We start from the raw sequence: 20,640 nt of genomic DNA, 5'->3' as shown, positions 1-20,640 counted from the left end.
GACCCAGCCCCTGGTTTCTTGAGGGATTTCCAATGGCATCCCAGTCATGAACATAATATTTTCCGCAGATTCTTATAGGAATTGAATACAAATTTATCGGTTATTCAACGAAATAAGTGGAAATGATAGATTGAAAGCTATGAATGAACATTTTCCATTGAAATCTGTGAAGTAATTATATTGTTTCGATGAGGATTAAACTTGTAAGTTTACAGAACTCAATGAAGCGTAATTAAAACGTTAAATTCGCTTTAACTTCGTTGAGTTCATTCATTTGCACTCCGTAGCAGGGAGTTGAGTTATTTATAAGTGTTTCAGTTCCATTTAGTAAAATATGAATAATAGGATTTTCTCCTGTATCGTGGGTGCGTTTACAAACATACAAGTTCACATACACATGACACCCAAACTCGAAACAACAATTTGTGGATCACATAAAGAGTTGCTCTGTGCAAGAATTGAAGCCGCTACACGTTGCACGGCAGCCAGTTACCCTGCTACCGCACCAACCTTGCAGTCTTATTATGTATTATAGTGCAATTACGACTGATCAATAAATGTATTTATCGTTCCTTAACATTACATTCACAATTTCAAAACTCACGTATTCACAGTAGAGCAACCAATCACTACAACAGAATACTTCATCAGAAACTTCCAAACGGCTCGCATTCTACGAAAGTAAATTTGTCATTCGTAATGGTTGCAACTGTAGTTTGTGTACGTGCTCTCCTATTCTTACAGTCATTACTTGAACACCCCCCCTTGCCCCCTACCTACCCATGTCGACCCGTAAAATTTTCCACGAAACCATTACTTTAAACTTCATATGCAGAGGGGAGATTGCAAATTCACGTGTGAGACTAAAAACTGGGCGTTCATTAGTTTAGTGACTTGCATTGTGTTGGGAGTCGACTACTATACCGTTGTACAGTGGTTCCCAACCTGTGGTCCGAGGGTTGTTACTTGTCCGCAGAAGATACTTAATAAGAGATAAAAAATGGAGCGCGATTTTTTTTTAAATATCGTCCATCTTTTATCCCTGAAGGGGTATGCATAGGTGCACATTATGGCACGTAATGCCATTGTACAATGTACACACACTTTTGACAATTCATGTTGTAAGCGTCATGGTGATGAGCTTATTGTCATATATTGACAAATAAAAAACAAATACACATATTTTTTTCGTATATTTTCACGCCTTTTATTCCCGAAGGTGTAGGCAGAGGTGCACATTATGGCACATAATGCCACTGTACAATGTACACCCATTTTTCACAATTTTTGTTGTAAGCGTCATGGTGGTGAGCTTATTGTCATATATTGACAAATAAAAATCAAATGCACATGACTATACCTCTGTCCAATAAATACCACAGTTAAAGCAAATTAACTTATATTAAAGGAGGTTATCTCCTTTGATATAAGTTAATTTGAGTTAATTTGAGAGGAGCAACTGATGTCAATAATCCAAAAGTCACTATTTTTGTGAGTAACTGAGAAAATCAGATTACAGGACCATATGGTAATAGTAATGGTGACCTCTAATTTAACAAAAAATATAAAAGTGGGCCTTGGCCAGAAAAAGGTTGGGAACCCCTGCCGTAATGGCAGTAACGCTTACAGCCTTACCCTTTGTTTTCATAAGTATCGCGTGCCATTCGGGTATGTTGCTTTTTCTACACACATTTTCTAAATGACAACTTTAAGCTACTCTACACTGAACGTTAAACTATCTGAACTGTACCAAAACCAAGATAACATATCTCAATCTAAATTAAAAAAATTAAAACGCCATCCATCACCAAATAACCAGAAACATTATTTTTAATTGCATTTAATAATCTAAACGGTCATTTATTTATAGCGATCGTTATCACAGTTTTATTACAAACCCACAGTCCCGTAATAAATTCTCCACACATAAACATTTACCCCGTTTGAGGATTTATTTGATTGTTTTCATGACTTGCATGCCTCCCTAGCTCCACTGATAACATTTTTTATGTCCAAACTACGCGAAAAGAGGTTACTGCGACCCTTTCGTTGATCCATGAATGACGAACAACTTCTGTGTGGATCTACGTCTCCCCCCGGAAATATTATCGACGAAAACCCAAACAGCTACGTCACTTGATTCGATTTTTCGTCTCCGTTCTGTTTGTTAGCAAGTACGAGTCAATTATTAATTTCATTTGAGGCAAGCATAAAATGTTTAGAAGCTGTCACTGTGACGTTTAATCAGCCCGTGAAGCATCACCGCTTAATTTGTAAAGTGTCAAAATAAACAGATTGATTAAATTATGTACAAAGGTGGGTTCGGACGTGAAGGTGAGTGGATTCATTAGTCCACGTGACTTGCAGTGTAAAAGCGAATGTCACCGACCACCGCCGACCACTCCCGGCCGGCGCTGGCGGCCGATGGCGACCGCCCCCACGGTTTTACTGCTTTTAAAATACAACCCGGATTCACCGGCTCCATTACACTAATTACGTTTCGAATTTAGAACGCTCATGTTTATTTATATTGTTTGTTTTGTCCAAACTTTATGGCTTTTATAAAATTTTAAAGTGTCCAAATTGACTCATTTCGGTCGAGCCCAGCCACCAATAAAAATAAAAACACTCGATTGTTAATTGACTCAAAAAATCGACTAATTAATAAAATCTTAAGTTTAATTGTGTCATAAAAATGAAATTAACTCACTACCGTGTTGGTTGGTTATTAATTCGTGTTTATCAGATTTAACTTGGAACGGGTTTATGAAAGTTGGTTAAGAGTTAATTTTATATAACTTAAGGGGGATAAGCTTATTATGTCCTTGTTGATTCATAATAATTAAAGTAGGTGCTTCAGTGAATGGGGAGTTTCTGTTATCTTTACTGGTGTATCTGTATAAGTTATGATACCTGTGGACTTTCACCTAGTGTCGCATGCACTTAAAATTAACGGTATCAGGTAAGTACACACGGGGGTACGCGCCGCCACACCGCCGCCGATAGCACTGCAATAAACCGAGGCCTCATCACACTATTTCGTAATTGGGTCGTAAACTTCTGTAAAATTATGACCTGTCTTTTACTACCATACTTTCATGACCATTTTATTTGCCTGCCATCGCATTTTCTTTACAATTTTATACCGAATACTGTTTAGTTCTCGACATTTCATTGAATTGTTCGTTTTGTTGTAAAACCTACAACAACTATACAACAAAACTAAACTACTATAAACGTGTTTCATCAGTTCCGTATTATGTCGAAAGTCTATTCGGTACAATCTTTTCTTTGCGTCCAAATTATAAGCAATAAAGTGTCACCATATTTTTCAATTTAATATGTTTTAAAATATTTTATCAACGCATTGGGGCGTTAGACAATTTTTTTCTTCGATAACTTTCAATGTTAACCTATTTATGAAACATGAATGGTGTTTTTCTCGAAAGCAGCGGAAGATTGGGCAATATATTTCAACATATCGCTTATCGGGCAAAACGTTATAATAGCTGTTATATATCAAGTAGATAGGCTGGCTGCTAAAGCTGAAAACGATTAGAGAGATAAGTTTCAGTAACATTTGCTTTTATTTGTAAACATAGCAAGCTTCTAAATATTTAATAACAAAGATAAAGCTTAACATTATGCTAAGGAATTTTCATGTAATTAGTTCGCGCTGAGGGACGCAAAAATTAAACCTAGGTAGTCAAGGCCAGGCTCCAAATTAGTTCTTGTTAATTCTGATGTTTTTTACTTAGAGCAATGTCAACGGTTTACGACTTAAATTACGGTTTATTATTGAAAATACTACTGCTCATTACGTGTCCCAACAGATTGAAAGACAGACTTAGTACGGCCTCACTTTCTATGTATCAAAGTACTCTTTAATGTACGTTAGAGACCAAAATCTCGGTTACATGAAACCAATATCGTGTACCTACTAGAAAAACCTCTACATACCTAATTTAATTATCTAGTGACACAAACAGAATTCAATCCAAAACAGACCTTAAATGACAAATCAATTAGATTGCATTTCGTATGGCATGTACGATAAAATGCAAATATCAGAGAGTAACTATCTTCATTATCATTGCGCCAACTGATTGATGTCAAAGGTCGCCAGCCTGTGACGTCACTTATCTCTTATGATGCGCACTCATAGCATGAAAGCTGTTTTATATCGGACGTGTGAATCATTTTTAATGCCCTCACATATCACATTTCAATCACAGCGTTGATATAGACCAAATTGTAAAGGATCAATTTATATATGAATCAGAAGAGTTTGTTTATAGGTTAATCTATTATAAGCATACATACATAGAGTACTCTTACAGAACCATCTAGAAGCATGTTTGTTGTTCCGTAACTCCAAAACTGCTAAGCGGATTAAGATAGGATTTTGCACTCATATAGACCATGGTCTTGCTCTAGCTCTAGAATAACGCATAAAGTTTTTATTACAGTATTATAGGCACAGCCGCGAGTTGAGCCCTAGTCATGAATATCCCTGTCGGCAATTGGACACTGCGTAGGCTTCATTCTGATTTATAACAGGTCTGGCAAGATTATGCTGAATTCCTCACATTTACAACTGAATGAACTAGTCAGTTCTCTACATGTTACGTGTACCAAGATAACGTCATTAGACATCTTCATCTGTCAAGTGAGGCGTGACCACCGACGTATCTGAGACATATCGAATGCCAGGCATTCGTGGTGACTAATACTGGATTAATTATCTCTGTGTGCTATGCAAGCTGTCGGGGTAATGACCCCTTTTTGCACCTCCAGCAAAATGCTGATTTGATCCATCCAACGTCAGCAAAGTAGACTTTACTATAACATTAGTATTTTCAGTCAGCTGTTTGAGTTAGTACTCATCCGAAGCGCAAACTAATTTATTCAGGGCGTGAGTTCACACAGCCGCGGCCACGACACTCGGTTTGTTTATCGTGACTCAAATTAAAATGTCGTGAAAACTCAAAGATATGAAGCTATGTAACGTAACTTCACCATTTTTAAGGGTTAAACAGATACGTGTTTGCTTTTCTTGTTCAAATTTATAAAATTGTTTAATTTGGAACACGCTTTACTATTGCAACATAATATTGGGCAAAAAGAAACTTTATGCTTATGTGTATTTAAAAATAAACAAACGTCCATGCAATCTAAGCGCCATGATGGTTTCAATGTCTTGTTATTTCTCAGTTTAATTTAAATATGTAAATTTTATTAGGCATAATACAGACTGAGGACTCTTGAATTGCAAATGAATGTGACATTACGTTTTATAGGCTGGTAGCCAATTCGCCGGCTCGTTTCCTTAGAGCTGACGGCAAATTTTCACTTAGAAATGCCCTCAGATTTAGTGGTATTCCATTGGATACACATTGAAACGCTTTGGCAATCAGATTATTTAAATCCGAGCCTGCTACACTTAGTCGGGCTATTCTTGTAAGTAAATTAGTCTGCGTGTAGTGTTACGATAGTCTGGGCACAGGGCTGGAACATACAATTAACTGACAACAATACAAATAGTACAATGAATAGTTTAGAATTAAATTCCCAGCATAAACTACAAACAATACAATTTGATTCGTGGTTCAATGTGAAAATCAGATTAGAACGTTTATTGAATTGATTGTGGGTATAATAATATATTTTACTGACATTTAATATCGTTTAGTGGAGAATAAACGTTGTAATTCTCAAAAGGGAGACGATAATCGCGGTAACATTCACTCAATACATATTTAATGTTAAAGATGAGAGACAGATTTTGTAAAGCTTAATTTCATCGTTGAGCTTCGGAAATATTTTCCCTTACATATAAAATGATCCTGACACAAATCCTTAAAAATGTGTTATTGGGAAGCTCGGGGATGAAGCAATATTGGAGGTAGTCGCGTCCCACCTCAGGAAAATCTTGCCGTAAAATAAATGGACGATTTCATAATCCGAGACGTGATATAAAATCTTTTGAAAAACTATTTTTAAAACGAAAAGATTTTGCTGAGGTTGTCGTGGCTGCAGTTTTGTATAGTTTAGCGGATTAGTGGATTTCTAGATTATGTTTTTTAGATTATAGTCCTTTTTGAGTAAATGACTGCCTCGTTGGTCGAGTGCGACTGCCGGACAAAAGGACGGGTCGGGCAAAGAATTAATGGGCTTTTTTCGGTTTTTCGAAAATTTCTCAGTAATAGCACGGAGTCTGGAATTGTGCCCAGATGTTATGGCAATAGGCTCACCCTCTATTACATGGGACTTATAACACAAATGGTGAAAAGTGGGTGTACAGGTATAGCGGCATTACGTGCCATAACTACCCCTTCCCCCTACGTCACGTTGTTTTTTTAGGAAATAATAAGGTTGACATCTATTAAGAAATTATCCAAATTGGAATCAGCTGCTATGTCTATACTGAAAATTATGATGGCTCACTTTTAAATTGGTAAATAATGTATAACCGTGGGACTCACCTAAAACTTCTGCACGTATACTTAAGCTAAAAATAACCCAGAATTCAGACTAGAAACTTTTACATAACCTCTAATTCTACGTGAGAGAGACCGCTAGGATATCCATATTCTCTTGGGTGTTATGAAAACTGCAACTCGAGAATATCACTTGAAGCCACGTACAATAATAACGTGTTGAGAGCAAATATCTTTCCTTACTTTAATGCTAATATATTCCACAGTTACCTTCATGTAAACTTAGCTCTTAAACTCCCTTTCTCTAAGATGTTTGTGTTGGCTACCATACCATATATGTGTTTACATGGCTACTGACAATTCTATAGCTCCATTAGAATTTTGGCAGCGAAATATGTTAAGCAATGTTTGATGTTAAACGTCGAAAATATAATTTCGAAATTCTAATTGCTCAAATCTGTTGTCGAATGACATGTTTGCTTGCATTTTCGTGTGACTATAATTATTAGGGAGTTCACAAATCACTACTTATTTACCAATGTTGACTGTTGAACTTACTAGAAATGTAATAGTCAATATAAGTTTTTAAACTGACATGGGCACTAACACATATCTATATCCTGTTTCGAGTTCTAATACTAGTATAATCGACAAGTTTAAAGTAAAATATCAAAAGAAAATCCTTTAAAATCTTAACATATCTAGAGATCGTATAAAACCATATATTCATTAAAGTTAAAAGATTGAGTGTACAGCTCCCAACACTAAATATATTAAAGCCTTTGTACGTGGGTGTCTCCATCCCGCTGTGTACCTACACAAGTTGCGGGATCATGTTCAAACAAGACAAAATTTAAATCAACCGTGAACTAGAGTTTTGAAGTTACTTTATTACAATAATTACACAGCCAATTTCGTTGAACAAATATAATGGCTTCTCTTACATATCGGGGGTGACGCGCGTCCCTAATTTTGGTTGCAAAGCGTGTATAAACTCGAGGATAATTGTTAAGACGAAGTGAGCCTATTCGTTTGTAATGTGTTCTTAGCTTTACTGAATTTTAACGAGCCACCCGACCTGCTGATGGATCGTGAATGCGTGGAATTAAGGATGTAGCTGTACGGAAAATTTTGTTAAAACTTCTGAACGCGCCCGATTTGTGTAGCCCTCTGTCTGAGGTATGATTCCAAAATTTAAATTTTCTTGTCATGATTTTGTGTTATGTGTTCGGCGTAGATTAACATACGACCGTACATTTTGTGGGAATTTGTGTTTTTATGTATCCGTGTTTTGTTAACATATTATCGTAGTTGTCAGCGGTGTTGTTTTACAAAAGTGTACCTATTTATGGAAATATTTATGCATTGCCTTTACTTTGGACCGTAACCGATGCCACAGAATGAAATACTTACGGATCTCAGGTTTATATACCTATACTCATTTGAATTTAGGTAGAAAATACTTTATTTACAGTATAAATGCATTTGTATTATTCTGAATGTGAAAACATTTATTTAAAGCAATATTTTATTACTGTTTCATTGAATTCGGAATTTGAAAATCGAAAATATAAATTAAATACAGAGAAAAACCTTTTTGCTTCTACATTTTTTTTTTATATTTTAAAAATCGAACGTAGCAAAGAAGTACCGTATTCAGCGTGGTCACATTAGCGACCGCTACCTAAAGCGATATAATTTTATTTAAAAATGGCGAACCTTTTACCAGAAAGTTTTACTCCTTGCAAAAACCACAGGAGCCAGACAAGCGTGGCGGCGGAAAAAGTCTAAACGAAACATTTTACTAGAGTTAATTTATTACCACAAAAACTCTTGTTACATTATACGTAACAACATATATTTACATTAAAACAGATTCAATTTAAATAACAAGAACAACGAGAATCTGAATAATTAATTTACTAAAATTACCTGAGCTTGCTTCTTCGAGAATTAATCAGTAAAAGTTGCTTAAATTCAACTACTTGAGTTTTTAAGAAACAATTATTCTTTATTTCGTATATTAAGAAATAGCTAGTATTACGAGAGTTTTTTTTTCAGTAAAAGTTACTTGGCCGTTCCCCAATTTTTCAATTTGACATTTCTTTTTTTTATTACATCAATTTTATTTTGACTTAAACACATTTATGTACTGCCAATAATTTTTACTTGCGGCATTGATGACTAAATTTATATTTTGGATTTGTTTCATACTTTAACACGTTTAGATCAAAATATAAATGATCAGGGTAATGAAAAAGTCAAAACAAGAGACATCAAACTCAAATAGATTATTTTCGTCAATTACATCCACTAAAGGGATAGGAGATATTAGAAGGAGGTAGACATGAAAACATTCAATGCTTTAGGTACCTACTTAAGTCCCTAACGTACTAAATAAGACCTATCATCGTAAACCACGTATAAAACTAGACTCAACTAATCTTGAACTTGTAAAATCCAATAATAACAGCAACCCAGAATTACACAGTCAGCAGTCAACACAAACTGCTGACAACAACGGCATCTCCAAAACCAAAACAAAATACTAAAACAAGAAACGAACTCAATCTCACAATAACTATAACTTACTTTAGGGCAACATTAGTAGTCGAATAAACTGTGAATAGTTACGTCTTGCAAAGATATTTTCGCACATTTTATTAACTACTTTCTTGACGATAAAACGTGAAGATCTCTCTCAAAGAGCAGTTAAACCGTTCTGCGTTGAGTGTCGCATAAACCCGATAGGCAGAGGAATTAACCGTTCTCTATAACATTTGTAAGTAATAGTTTCCAAGGATAGGCCCTAATCTGTGTTATTACATGGAGACTGAATTAAATGGTTAAATGTATGGACATAATGTAATTATGTATTTACACCGCACCGAATTGTGGGAGAGTCATGCTTCGGCACGATAGGAGTGATGCAGAAAATCGACGAGAAACAACGCTTGCGTTTTGTGAGTGAGGTTACCTAAAACCCAATTAGCACCTTCCCAATCTTCGGGTGTGAATAGGTGGCGGCGATTGCTCACCACCAGGTGATCCGTCGGCTCGTTTACCAGCTATATACAATAAAATAATAAATTAAACAGCTAAATGAATAGATTAATATGTAATTGTATACACCGCAAAGTAAATAAAACTGCATGTGGCTAACTTTCAGGTCTATTCTTTACATCTTGTTTAATTCTATGAGGTAAAAAATCGTTAGGTCCTGTGCCCTATTATATAATACGAAATTGATTCACAATCACAGAAAAATGTCTGAAAGATAATTAAAAGCCAACATTTTTTGCCTTTGACCACACGAACAAGACTGCGAATGAAAAGCTTGGACCTAATTAGATAAATACGAGTAGACTTATTCATGACCAACCAATCATATATCTTTTATGGATTCACATATTATGTATTATTTATCTGTATATTTTCTCGTAAAATCTCCTAAATTCGACTTTAATTAGAGCGTGGGGGAACAGGAAGAAATTAAAATCACCCACGTGGAATTTACGCACACGATAAAAATAAATTAGTAGCTTTCCCAACGTCTCTAATTTATTCAGTATTCATTGAAGTGTGCCAGTAATTAATATAATAAACATTGGTATCAGAATTACAAACGAAAATCTTGGATTAGTGACTATTAATAGACAAGACTTAAGTGTCATTATCTTTATTAATGGAGTCTCGGCGAGCCAATCGGCTTCGTTCTTATCTCGGCTTTCCCTCATTTCGACTTTTAACTAAACTTTCCTTTTGTTATTTATTTCCCAAATTCCGTCTCTGGGTGAAGACTAAAGAGTAAATAAAATAACAGAATTGTCGCGAAAATGGCCGCTCGTTTGGTATTCAAATGTGAACAACTACGTTCAGTGTAATAGCTTTCTTGTACTAACATGTAAATATCCATTTGGGCTGTTGACTCGTGTATTTATTGGTGAAAGCTCAAATCTTAGAGCTCTGATAAACATAAACACTATTATTATAAGTTTACAGTACTTTCTTAGACTACATTTTATACTTTAAACTAAGAGAATTAAGTCTTAAAATATATTTTAAGTTATTAAAAGAAGCTCTAAACGCATAGATATGAGGTACTAATCTGCTTATTAGCTCCAAACTTTCTAGAACAATATTTAACAAGCAAAATAAACATATTAATAGTTACTAGATATAACATAAAACCCAACTAAAACATCTGTCGAGAACTCGTATTGTCTTAATATTTATGATCTTTGTAGAGCACTTAATAAAATCGGTTTAACGAGTATTTTAAATGCAATTTACGGCGTTGTTTTTAAGACACGTCTTAGATTTCATTGCACCGGCACCAATGCGATTATAAACGACTTTAGGTAGAATTAAATAGCTGTTTTTCTTTTCTTTAGGAGTAGCTATTGCTAAAAGTTTCGGGTAATAAGATTCAGTTCAATTTAAGTTTAATGTATTGCATAAATTTGTTTAGTATCTTCTTTGAATTCGATAGTAGTAGTAAGATTTATTTGAGTGTTAATTTTATAATTTTATCCTCGATAGTCAGATGCGAGTTGAATTTTCAGAAGTGATATTAGTCGTCCTTTTTCATTGACCTTTTGTTGACTTATTAGAATATCATAGTATCTTCCATGGAATTGAAAGCAACAAACGTAAAATTCTACTGATCATACAATACAAATTGTAAATATGAAAGTTTGTAACTATGTTTGTTTCGCTATCATACAAAAACTACTGACCGGATTTAGGTAGAGAATACTTGACACAGATATAGATGCAATGCCACGCCTTTTATCCCCGAAAATAGAGGTAGGCAGAGGCTTTAGACATAGGTGGACATTAATGTCCACCAACAGATATAAATTATATACTGAATATAGTCTAGAATAACGCATAGGCAAATTTTAATCCCAGTAATACAGGTAAAGCTGCTTGACAACTAGGCCTTTTATAAATCCAACCTTGCGTCAGCCGTCATTCATACAGAAACTGTTAAACTAAATAGACATTTACTAACAAAGCAATAATAGTATAGTTATATAGCATCAATCCGCTTCATTTCTCTGCACTACCCTATGGTTGACTGTTAGGTACCACAAATACTCCATGAATACTTAAAACATTTACCATAGTTCCTATAAATTAAAACAGAACAGTGAACTTACCCAACTTATAAAATTAACCCAGCAATGTATCGATGGATAAAATTTTAATTGGTTAGCAAACCACAGCGGCTGCCTTTACTACAGATAATAATTTTATTTCGATGCATAACGAACATATTCGAAACACTTTCCTGTTCCATATTTTTACATGTGCTTGTTTGTCGGCCAATAACGCTGAAACTATTGAACGAATTGTTATGTTAGGTTAGATACAGATAAGGTATGACTAACTGGGAAGAAAGTTTTAAATTAGTATACAAGCATTTAGCTGATGGATGCAGCTTGGCTCGTAACAGTATTACCGCCATGATTTCGCAACTTGGTACATTAGCTACCTACCAATAAAAGTACCGACAAAATGTGTACAGCCATTTCAGAGATTAGACAGAACGAACAGACAGACAGACAAAAACTGTAAAAAAGTATTTTGCTGTCAGTATGTATAGTATATGGTTGTTTCAATGTTATAAACAAATCCAATTTTATTTATCTGTTAGTGTAGATGTCACACAAAAATATAACACTTACCTTACCTTATAAAACTAATAATTTTAAGTAATTTCTAGCCCCACATACATACATATTGATAAACAGTGTCACCTATCAATCAAAATAGTTCCCCAAAAAAAAATATATACCACAGTATTTGCTTACTTTAAAAATGGTTTCCTTAAATAAATAAGTAAAACGTGATCTATCTGTGACAGTACGTGACATCTGGCGCGAAGATATAAATATCGAAACATTTTTGGGACAAATTCTTATCACGCTGACACTGATAGCTACAAAAAGCGTATAGAATTTCAATTTTAAACTATTTCGTTGTTCGAACACGGGTTCTAGAATTCAACCGACGTGTCGAGTATGGTATTTAGATAAAAAATCAGAAATTGAAATTATTTTTCTAAACTTTCAAAATTTTCTGATTATGAAGGATATTTATTATGTCTGAACGCCTACAAACTATCTCGGAGTATGTTCATATCTGTTAACAACTACAGTAATTAAAAAAGTATCGTCATGCCTTTTGTCCCCAAAGGGTAGGCAGAGGTGCAAATTACGGGACTGTGCAATACATTAAGTGTGAGAGAACCATGCTTCGGCACCAATGGGCCGGCTCGACCTGAATGATACCACGGCCTCACAGAAAAACGACGTGAAACAACGCTTGTGTTGTGTTTCGTTAAGTGAGCTGAATGAGGTTACCGGATACCAAATTACCCCCCTTCTCAATCTTCCCAATCCACGATTCCTCAACAATCCTTAAATTCCTAACCCGCAAAGACAACGCACTTGGATGTCCATGGGCGGTGGCGATTGCTTACCACCTATTGCCATATGCTGGACACAATTCCAGACTCCGTGCTACTACACCAATTAACTAATATGACTATTTAAAATCTAAATTGTGTAATAACACCACCATAAACCAAGCCAGTCAATCATAGAGTAGTTAGTTAGCGACAAATTGGAACGTGACAAGCTTTCATTAGGTCGTCACCTAAGTATTGAGTCACCAGACTACACTGCGACGCTATTTGATACATAAACAATTAGCCCTCAGTGCAACGAACTGGAATTTTCTAGAAGTTGCTGCAATGTTAAGACAAAAATTGTTGATGTTTTTTAAAGAAAGTAGAATCATTTGTTTCTAGTTTATGTACCTTTTTCTTGCTGTAATGTTGTAAAAGTGTTGCATATATTTATTATGTATCCATTTAGATATAATCATAATAAATACCCCATTCCCAATCCTTCCAATCTCCGATTCGCCAACATTCCTTAAATTCCTAACCCCCATAAACTGGCAATGCACTTATAACGCCCCTGATGTTTCGGGTATCCATGAGAGGCGGCGATTGCTTACCATTTGCCCGTTTACCGGTTTATACCATATGAAAAATGTCGTCTTGTTAGGAATAAAATTATTAAACATCATACTTGACACCTTACATTTACAAGTTACTTCAAAATGTACCCCAAAAGTAAACTCCCACTAAGCTCTTTAGAAAGAAAACACCATATTTTTTCAAACACACTTTATCAACAAAAATCTAAAACGAATGCAATCCTAATCGCGTAAAAACATCACATTTCATATTAATCAACAATTTGTCAATACCACATAACACCGTCTCTAGTAGAAAAAAAAGGACAGACACCGATTAATATGAACGATCTTTTTAAACTAGGAAAAGGGACCTTATGGCTTAGGTGATAGGAAGTAATTTGTTAAGATTACTATTATTGTGATCGTAGGGAACACATGAGTCCACTGTACACAAAAAACTTATTATTTATAATGATGGCTGGTGTGGGGTGCATAGAAAATGAAAACACTTATTATTTTATCGCCTCCTGATGGATGGTGATTACTCTAATGCAGCAAAATTATTACTTTGGTTAGGTACGGCGTAGCTAGTGCTTATTTGATTTTAATATCAGTGTTCTGTCTCTTTCTAACTGAATTCTAGGTGTAGGTATCATTTTGTTTCAATGTAAGTACATTGACCTTGGATCTTGGTATAAAAGAATATGTATTTCAGCTATGGATTGTTAGAAACCGTTGTATTGTTAGACTTAGATTTGCGTTTGTCTAAAGTTAATGAGGTCTTTAACAATTATTAAAAAAAATAGAGAAAATTGTGCATTATAGATACCTCATTACTTGGTCTACTTACCTACTCCAATGTGGGCATTAGTTATTATGTAAAGCGCTACTAAATCTCACAAAATAACCTAAAAATATGATGCTATATTAGTTCCGTAATATACATACTATGTTACTGTTTAAGTGTACGTGCCACGTTTTAATGGACATTTTTAATCCCCATAAATTAAAGTCGGCAATTAGTGTCAGTTATACCGAGTTACATTAATAAATTTTATTGCAATTACGACGCTGTTATGTACATTGCATGATTTTTTAACCCTCACAAAACGTAATATATTCTTAAAGCTTAGGGGAAGTTGAAAGGGGGAGCTAAAAATGTGCTTACAAAGCGGCGTATGGGAACGCAATCGTAATGTATCGTTCTGTCACCAAATATAATTCCACATCGACAGTGAAATTCGTTATTTATGTAAAAAATATTTTTCATTCTGCCGTGTACCATGTTGACGATCGCACCTACTCGTATAAGGAAAGAATATTACAAAATGAAACGATGTTTTGTGCCCACGTGGCCACAAAAGCGTCCCGAAAATTGTGTTATACCGAAAGCTTGGCACAGAACGTCGTTTGGGCAATACAAGCCCAAATCCCAAGCGATGCAATGGCGGACTATGTAACAAATTATAGCGGATGGACGGTCAACGGGCTCTTTACGATCCGCTTCCCAACACTGATGATGATTTAGATGCAAGGAATATCGGGCGGAAGCGACGCGATAAACCGCGGGGCCCTGTTGCCATGGAAACCGAGGGTGTCGCGTCCCGACGCCCGCCCTTGCCACTAGTTCACGGACACTTATCGTTATAGTAATAAATTGGTCTGGAATTCGTGCAATAACATCCGAGCGAGACGCAATAAAAATGCTGATTTTTGAATTCGGTTATGATAGTTTACTGTGTTTGCGGGCAATAAATCCAATGAAGTCATACATTATTTGCATTTTATTGAGAAATATGAATGTCTGTACATTTATATTCACACGTCAAGCAAATGTTATGTTATTATACTATGAATTTGTCTTCTAATATACCCACGTCACTCTTAATTCGCACACCTTACATTACGCCGCGTATCACCAAACAACAAAGCTTCTAAAAATCTGCCATACAAAATGTAAACACGGCACAAAGTCCCCGATTTATTACCCGGGCGACTGATGATGATATATCGACGTCGGCTGCTCTGTTGATCGTCACTTACCCTACCCTTATCACGCAGCACGTAATTTCGGATTCATTGCCCTCGGCTCCGCTACCGTCCTCGGTCCGTGACTTTTATTAAAAAGAAAAATATTTCATATTTATGCCTAATGTTGCGTCAAGAAATATTAATATTCGTTCATTTTTTACAGGTACTAATTGGATATGAGAGGATGAGCCATGGAATCACGAAGCGCGCCGCCGAGCCCCGACGAGCCCGGGGAGGCGGTGTACGACAGTCGGTGTGGACGTTACCCGCACCCTCCGACTCTGCAGCGGACCTTCGCCAGCTGCCGCGAGACCGCACGACCTCGCCCCCATCACCGTCATGCCACATCAGAACCCGCGCGACCAGACGACCACGTACAGCAGTCGTTCGTCACAGCAGAGGTTCACGACTACCCGTCCTCAGAATCCGGCATCGCTGCCGATTGCCCTCACGCTCATACTAGCAACGCTGATGACAGCCCTTCTTATGATCGCTCAGATTTTGAGGGAAATTCCAGCTATAGTCTGAGGCACACTCCTGATTATCACCATACGCTTGATTGCAAACACAGGCCTATTGATTACAATCGTAGCCACACACCTGATTACAATCATGGCCATGGATCAGACTGTGACCGAGCACACGGACGCTCACAAACATCACGCCGACCTCATAGGAAGCACAGGCGCGAGGAAGATGATGGTGCGCAGTCACTTGATGAACGATGCGCCAGAGATCTGGATGAAATCCTTCCAGCGAGGCTCGCCGCAGTCAATCTATCGAGAGAGCCTCCACCTCAGACTTGGAACAGGAGCAATATTGCAGCAACTATGGAACGATTTGAACCAGTTGATTACTCTTATGCTTACTACGACCACCACCTATCAATGCCTTCGTCATCAAGAAAAGTAAACCGTCAGCGAGGTAGAGGCGGCATACCGCGAGATAGGTCATCTCGACACAACTACGTCACTAGATATGGCACCGAAGAGAACATTTATGAAGAAATCACAGATGGCTCTAGAACGTGTCCCAAACATCGGTACGCGCCGCGTCAGTCACTAGTTTCTTTAGATAGAAGTGTTGTCGAGGAGGAAGTTCGTCGGGTAGAATCGAGGCACAAACGAATTTTGGGCGAATTGAATCTTAGTGTAGAAGCGATGCTGATGCCGGAATGCGAATCTCCCGATTCCGAGCGTGCAGAAGACAGAGACAATATCGAGGAATTGTTGCGAGTTGGTCCGACGGACGAGTTACTCTCGCCGGCAAGTTGTAATCCACCAGACTTAGACAGCGGGTTTAGTGGCAGCAGTAGCGGGGCAAGTTATGTAGGTAGTTTGCGCCGTAAACCGACGGGATCAGTGCCGCATTTGCCTGCCGTGGCGTACGGCACGCGCGGAGCCGGCGTGCGGATCCTCGGCGCTGAAGAGTGTGGCCTGCGATGTCCCAAGGACATACCGTCACCACGTAGCTCCAGCTGTGGAGATGCCAAAGCTAGCGGGTTTTGGAACAAAAAGGCCTGGAAGAAAATATCAGGTTTCTCTAGTTCTAACAGCATCAACAAAGCCGGATTAACTGGTAAGATTGTGATTATCATTACTTAGTAAGATCATTTAATTTGTTCATTTTCTAGTAAAGCATGTAAACGTTTAAGTCTGTAGTTACCTTAGAATCTTAGCATTGTCTTAGTTTATAATGAGTTCATAACTTCTGTATTTAGCTCAAACTAAACTTGAAACATAAGCACATACTCGAAACATTCGTCGACGCCACTTAGGAAGTTCCACGACACACAACGTAGTATAAACATAAATCCAATACAGAAATGCATAAAGTTTCATTCTCCCATAAAACGTGAATGAATCCTAGCGGTATCAAGTCATGAAAACTCTGAGAGCATCATTTCTTTTATTTTTTATTTTGGCCCGCTTTCGTCCGCCCATAGGCGTTTTTCAGATGGACGCGCGCGCGTGGCTCTGTGTTTGTTGTTTTCATTTTGGTTTAGTTGTTTGTTTTGTTAACGGTGCGGCGTTTTGCATTGCAGGTCTGCTCGTTAGGTACACTTTCCGGCGTAAGTCCGGCTCGCAGGGCTCTCAGGGCAAGCGGCGTGCCGAGCCCGTCAAATGCGATGCGTGCCTCTCACAACGATGTTAGCCGCTCTACGGTAAGGCTCTCCGCCAACACACTAGTCACTTTGCTGGCAGAAAGTACACTGGCTCCCTCGACTGATAACTTTCTACCAGTAATGCATATTAATTACCCACTAATTGGCAAAGGCGCGTCCATTCAAAAACTTATCTCTCTTAGAGAACCTCATGAATCTAACTTTATTTTATTTTATTTTTTGTTTTCATTTCATACCAATACACAGCACAATTGTACACTTAACAATGTAATTTTAAACAAACAAAACTACTTAAAATGATAAAGGTAGAACAGATCGAATCGGTCGGGTCAGAAACGATTAACGAAGTCGATACAAAGTTCCCTCATTAAGGTATCGCAGATATTACTTCTACTAACTTCGGCTTAAGATAAGTATTGTTCCGCAAGAGTCGAGACAATAGCGTGCGCTACCACTTAATTAAACCTCGTCGATACGATATAAACTATGAACAAGCGGAAAGTTTCCATTTTATCCGCCAAGACAAACGCTCATTACAAAGAAGACCATACCATTTAAAATCGTTCACATTGAAATGTCTTGGTTGCAGATGACGCGTGTAGGCCAAGCAGAGCTAAATCCAGAACAGCCACTATACCATACAGGTTAATAACTACTTATTACTTACTGTTCCGTTCATTGACCTAACTTAAACATGCATAGCAACTAGTTTCGACTTTATAAACAAAAGAAAATTAAATTGCGGACTGGTCACGGTTCAATATTACAATAGACGATTTTTGTTACAGCTACTCCAACGGAAAACTGGTGGTGCCGCTGGATTCCCTAGCACAGAGCTGAGGGGCCAGTCCCCCGCGGCATTCCCGCCTCCAACTCCTCCGAGGGACTCCTCAACGCCGCAGGACAACGCTGAACACATAACACGGGAGATATTTTTCTTAAATCTATCGTGTCACACTGAACAAACATTCCATTTGAGCCCGACTACGGGCGCCATTAGATTGTCGACACCTCAGCGAGTCTCAAAGACAAACTGTTCGTAGGTGTACCCAGTGTAAATATAGTGAACAGACATTGACATGTTACTGTAGGACAAGCGAGGAGAGTATACGTCGAAGTGATAGAAACGCCTAAATTAATTATTCGTATTGTTATAACGATCGTTTCATAGAAACGTAATGACTACGTTGTTGTTACTTATCAATTTTTAGTAGTTAATAGGTACATGAAAAGGCTGACAAAGTTGAAACCGATTTTGTAAATGATATGAAGCTGCCATGTTAGCTAATACTTCAGTTTTGTCTACCAGTTTGGCGTTTATCTGCGATTTTTCTATATCAAAAATATTAGATAAATGTAATTCGATATAAGAAAATTTATAACTCTAAAAGCTACAGATCTTTGCCCAAAACATGGTGCTTGATATAACATTACTGGAACATCTGTCACTGCGTTATTTACTGACCGTGTAAATAACTTCATGACCCGAGCTACAAGAATTGTAAGGTCCAATCTATTTATTTCCAACATACAAGTATGTGTAAATTAATTTGTTTCATAAAAGTTTTAAACGTTTATCTCATTCGGTAAAACTATTGTTAATAATTGTTAGTTGATAGTTGTATATTTTGTAAATACATGCGAAAAATATGGTGCACTATTTGGTTTATAATTTATGTAAATAGATAATAAATGTATGTATACAGTCACAGTCGTACGCTTTAACTATATTTTACATGCATTTCTCGTAAACAGTTGAGTGTCCTCGTAATAAGAATTTGAATAAAATATCATTAAATATCGTGTTTTGTTTCGTGGGATATTTATTGTGATGATAGTAATTCATTCTTGTATGTGTAACGCGGTGTTGGATTGGAACACATGCCTTTATAGTAGTATTTTGGTATTAAGTGGTTGATCCATTACATTTGCGTACCTCGGCGCGAGGCGTCGTTTGTATTCGAGGCATCCGCTTAGCTCGAGGCGTCTCAAATGGAGCACCGGCTTTACGTGTACAGATTTGACATATGGGAATTACTATGCGTGCTGATTTACAAACATAAATAAAACTGAACGGCTTTCACTCTACGCCACATGTTGCCAGTAATTGTTTGTGATTTTGTAATAAGGATCTCGATGCACACATGTTGTTTGGTTCATAAAATTATCTTCCTGTAATTTACTGCACTTATAAATATTATACAGAGTCATGTCATGTTTTTCAACAAGTATACTGTATACTTAAAATTAGGTTTAACGTAAATTTAAGGTCTTTACTTATGAAATTGTCGTATTTAAAAGGTAATTTCGCTGCATAAACGGCATTCTTACAAGTAAAATTCTCAGCAAATACTAGCAACACTAAGGACGTAGAGTGAACCGCTACCATAGTAATTAAGAATATAATTTACCACCAATCACAAGAGGAATGTAAATAGTACTAGTAATAATGTAAATTTTTCATTTTATCAGTCAGTGAGGGAGTCTGTGTAACTATTATTATTCTAAGCTCGACTGATACGACGTAAAATAATCTCAATGTTACATGAAATAATATTTCTTTAACTGTCTGTAATTTAGTGATCGTGTTCAAGTCAAAAGAGATTTTTATTAAATAAATTTAAAAAAACATGTGTTGTTTTTATTTCATACTCGCAGATAGCAACAAAGATCTAATAAGATACTTAAGTCTTATTAAAACATACAAAAAAGAACACCGAAGTGCAAAATTTAAAACTGTCATAAAATGAATAAATGAAACATGGATTTCACACGCTCACAAGCTAAATAAACGTACTTAAGATGTATACAATAGTGCATGAGCGCGACCTAATTTGCGTATGCACTCAGTACCCAGCTGTGAGGCAGCCTTATTTTCGAAATATATTATGGGAATCATTCACGAGTCCAAAGCTTTCATCCCACAAACCGGAGAGAGAACAAACCCTAAATTCACCACAATACGCCTTCAATGAGTATAAAATTTCGCCCCGCACAGTGGGGAGCCCCCATTCCTTTGTGCCTCTCGACGGGTTAATTGTTTAATTG

The 20,640-nt window shown here is 36.8% G+C and overlaps 1 protein-coding gene across 5 annotated transcripts in view; it reads left to right on the top strand.

Annotated features, from left to right (window-relative positions):
* The window catches only part of LOC118268977 (uncharacterized), a 99,460-nt gene extending 79,237 nt beyond the window's left edge, over positions 1-20,223 (top strand). For 2 of the 5 annotated variants that reach the window (XR_004783074.2, XR_004783075.2), the window contains exons 4-7: positions 15,631-17,045; positions 17,512-17,631; positions 18,182-18,236; positions 18,381-20,223. Coding sequence is in view for 3 of the 5 variants with exons in the window: in XM_035583831.2 (XP_035439724.1) it covers positions 15,659-17,045; positions 17,512-17,621 (1,497 nt within the window). In the remaining 2 variants the exon portion in view is untranslated. The remainder of the gene's footprint in view (positions 1-15,630; positions 17,046-17,511; positions 17,632-18,181; positions 18,237-18,380) is intronic. The other 3 variants (XM_035583832.2, XM_035583831.2, XM_035583833.2) reach the window with 3 other exon arrangements.
* Positions 20,224-20,640: the final 417 nt, after the last annotated feature.

This window comes from Spodoptera frugiperda, chromosome 2 (genome assembly GCF_023101765.2).
Source record: "Spodoptera frugiperda isolate SF20-4 chromosome 2, AGI-APGP_CSIRO_Sfru_2.0, whole genome shotgun sequence".
Taxonomy (NCBI): Eukaryota; Metazoa; Arthropoda; class Insecta; order Lepidoptera; family Noctuidae; genus Spodoptera; species Spodoptera frugiperda.
This window is presented reverse-complemented; position numbering and strand designations above follow the sequence as displayed.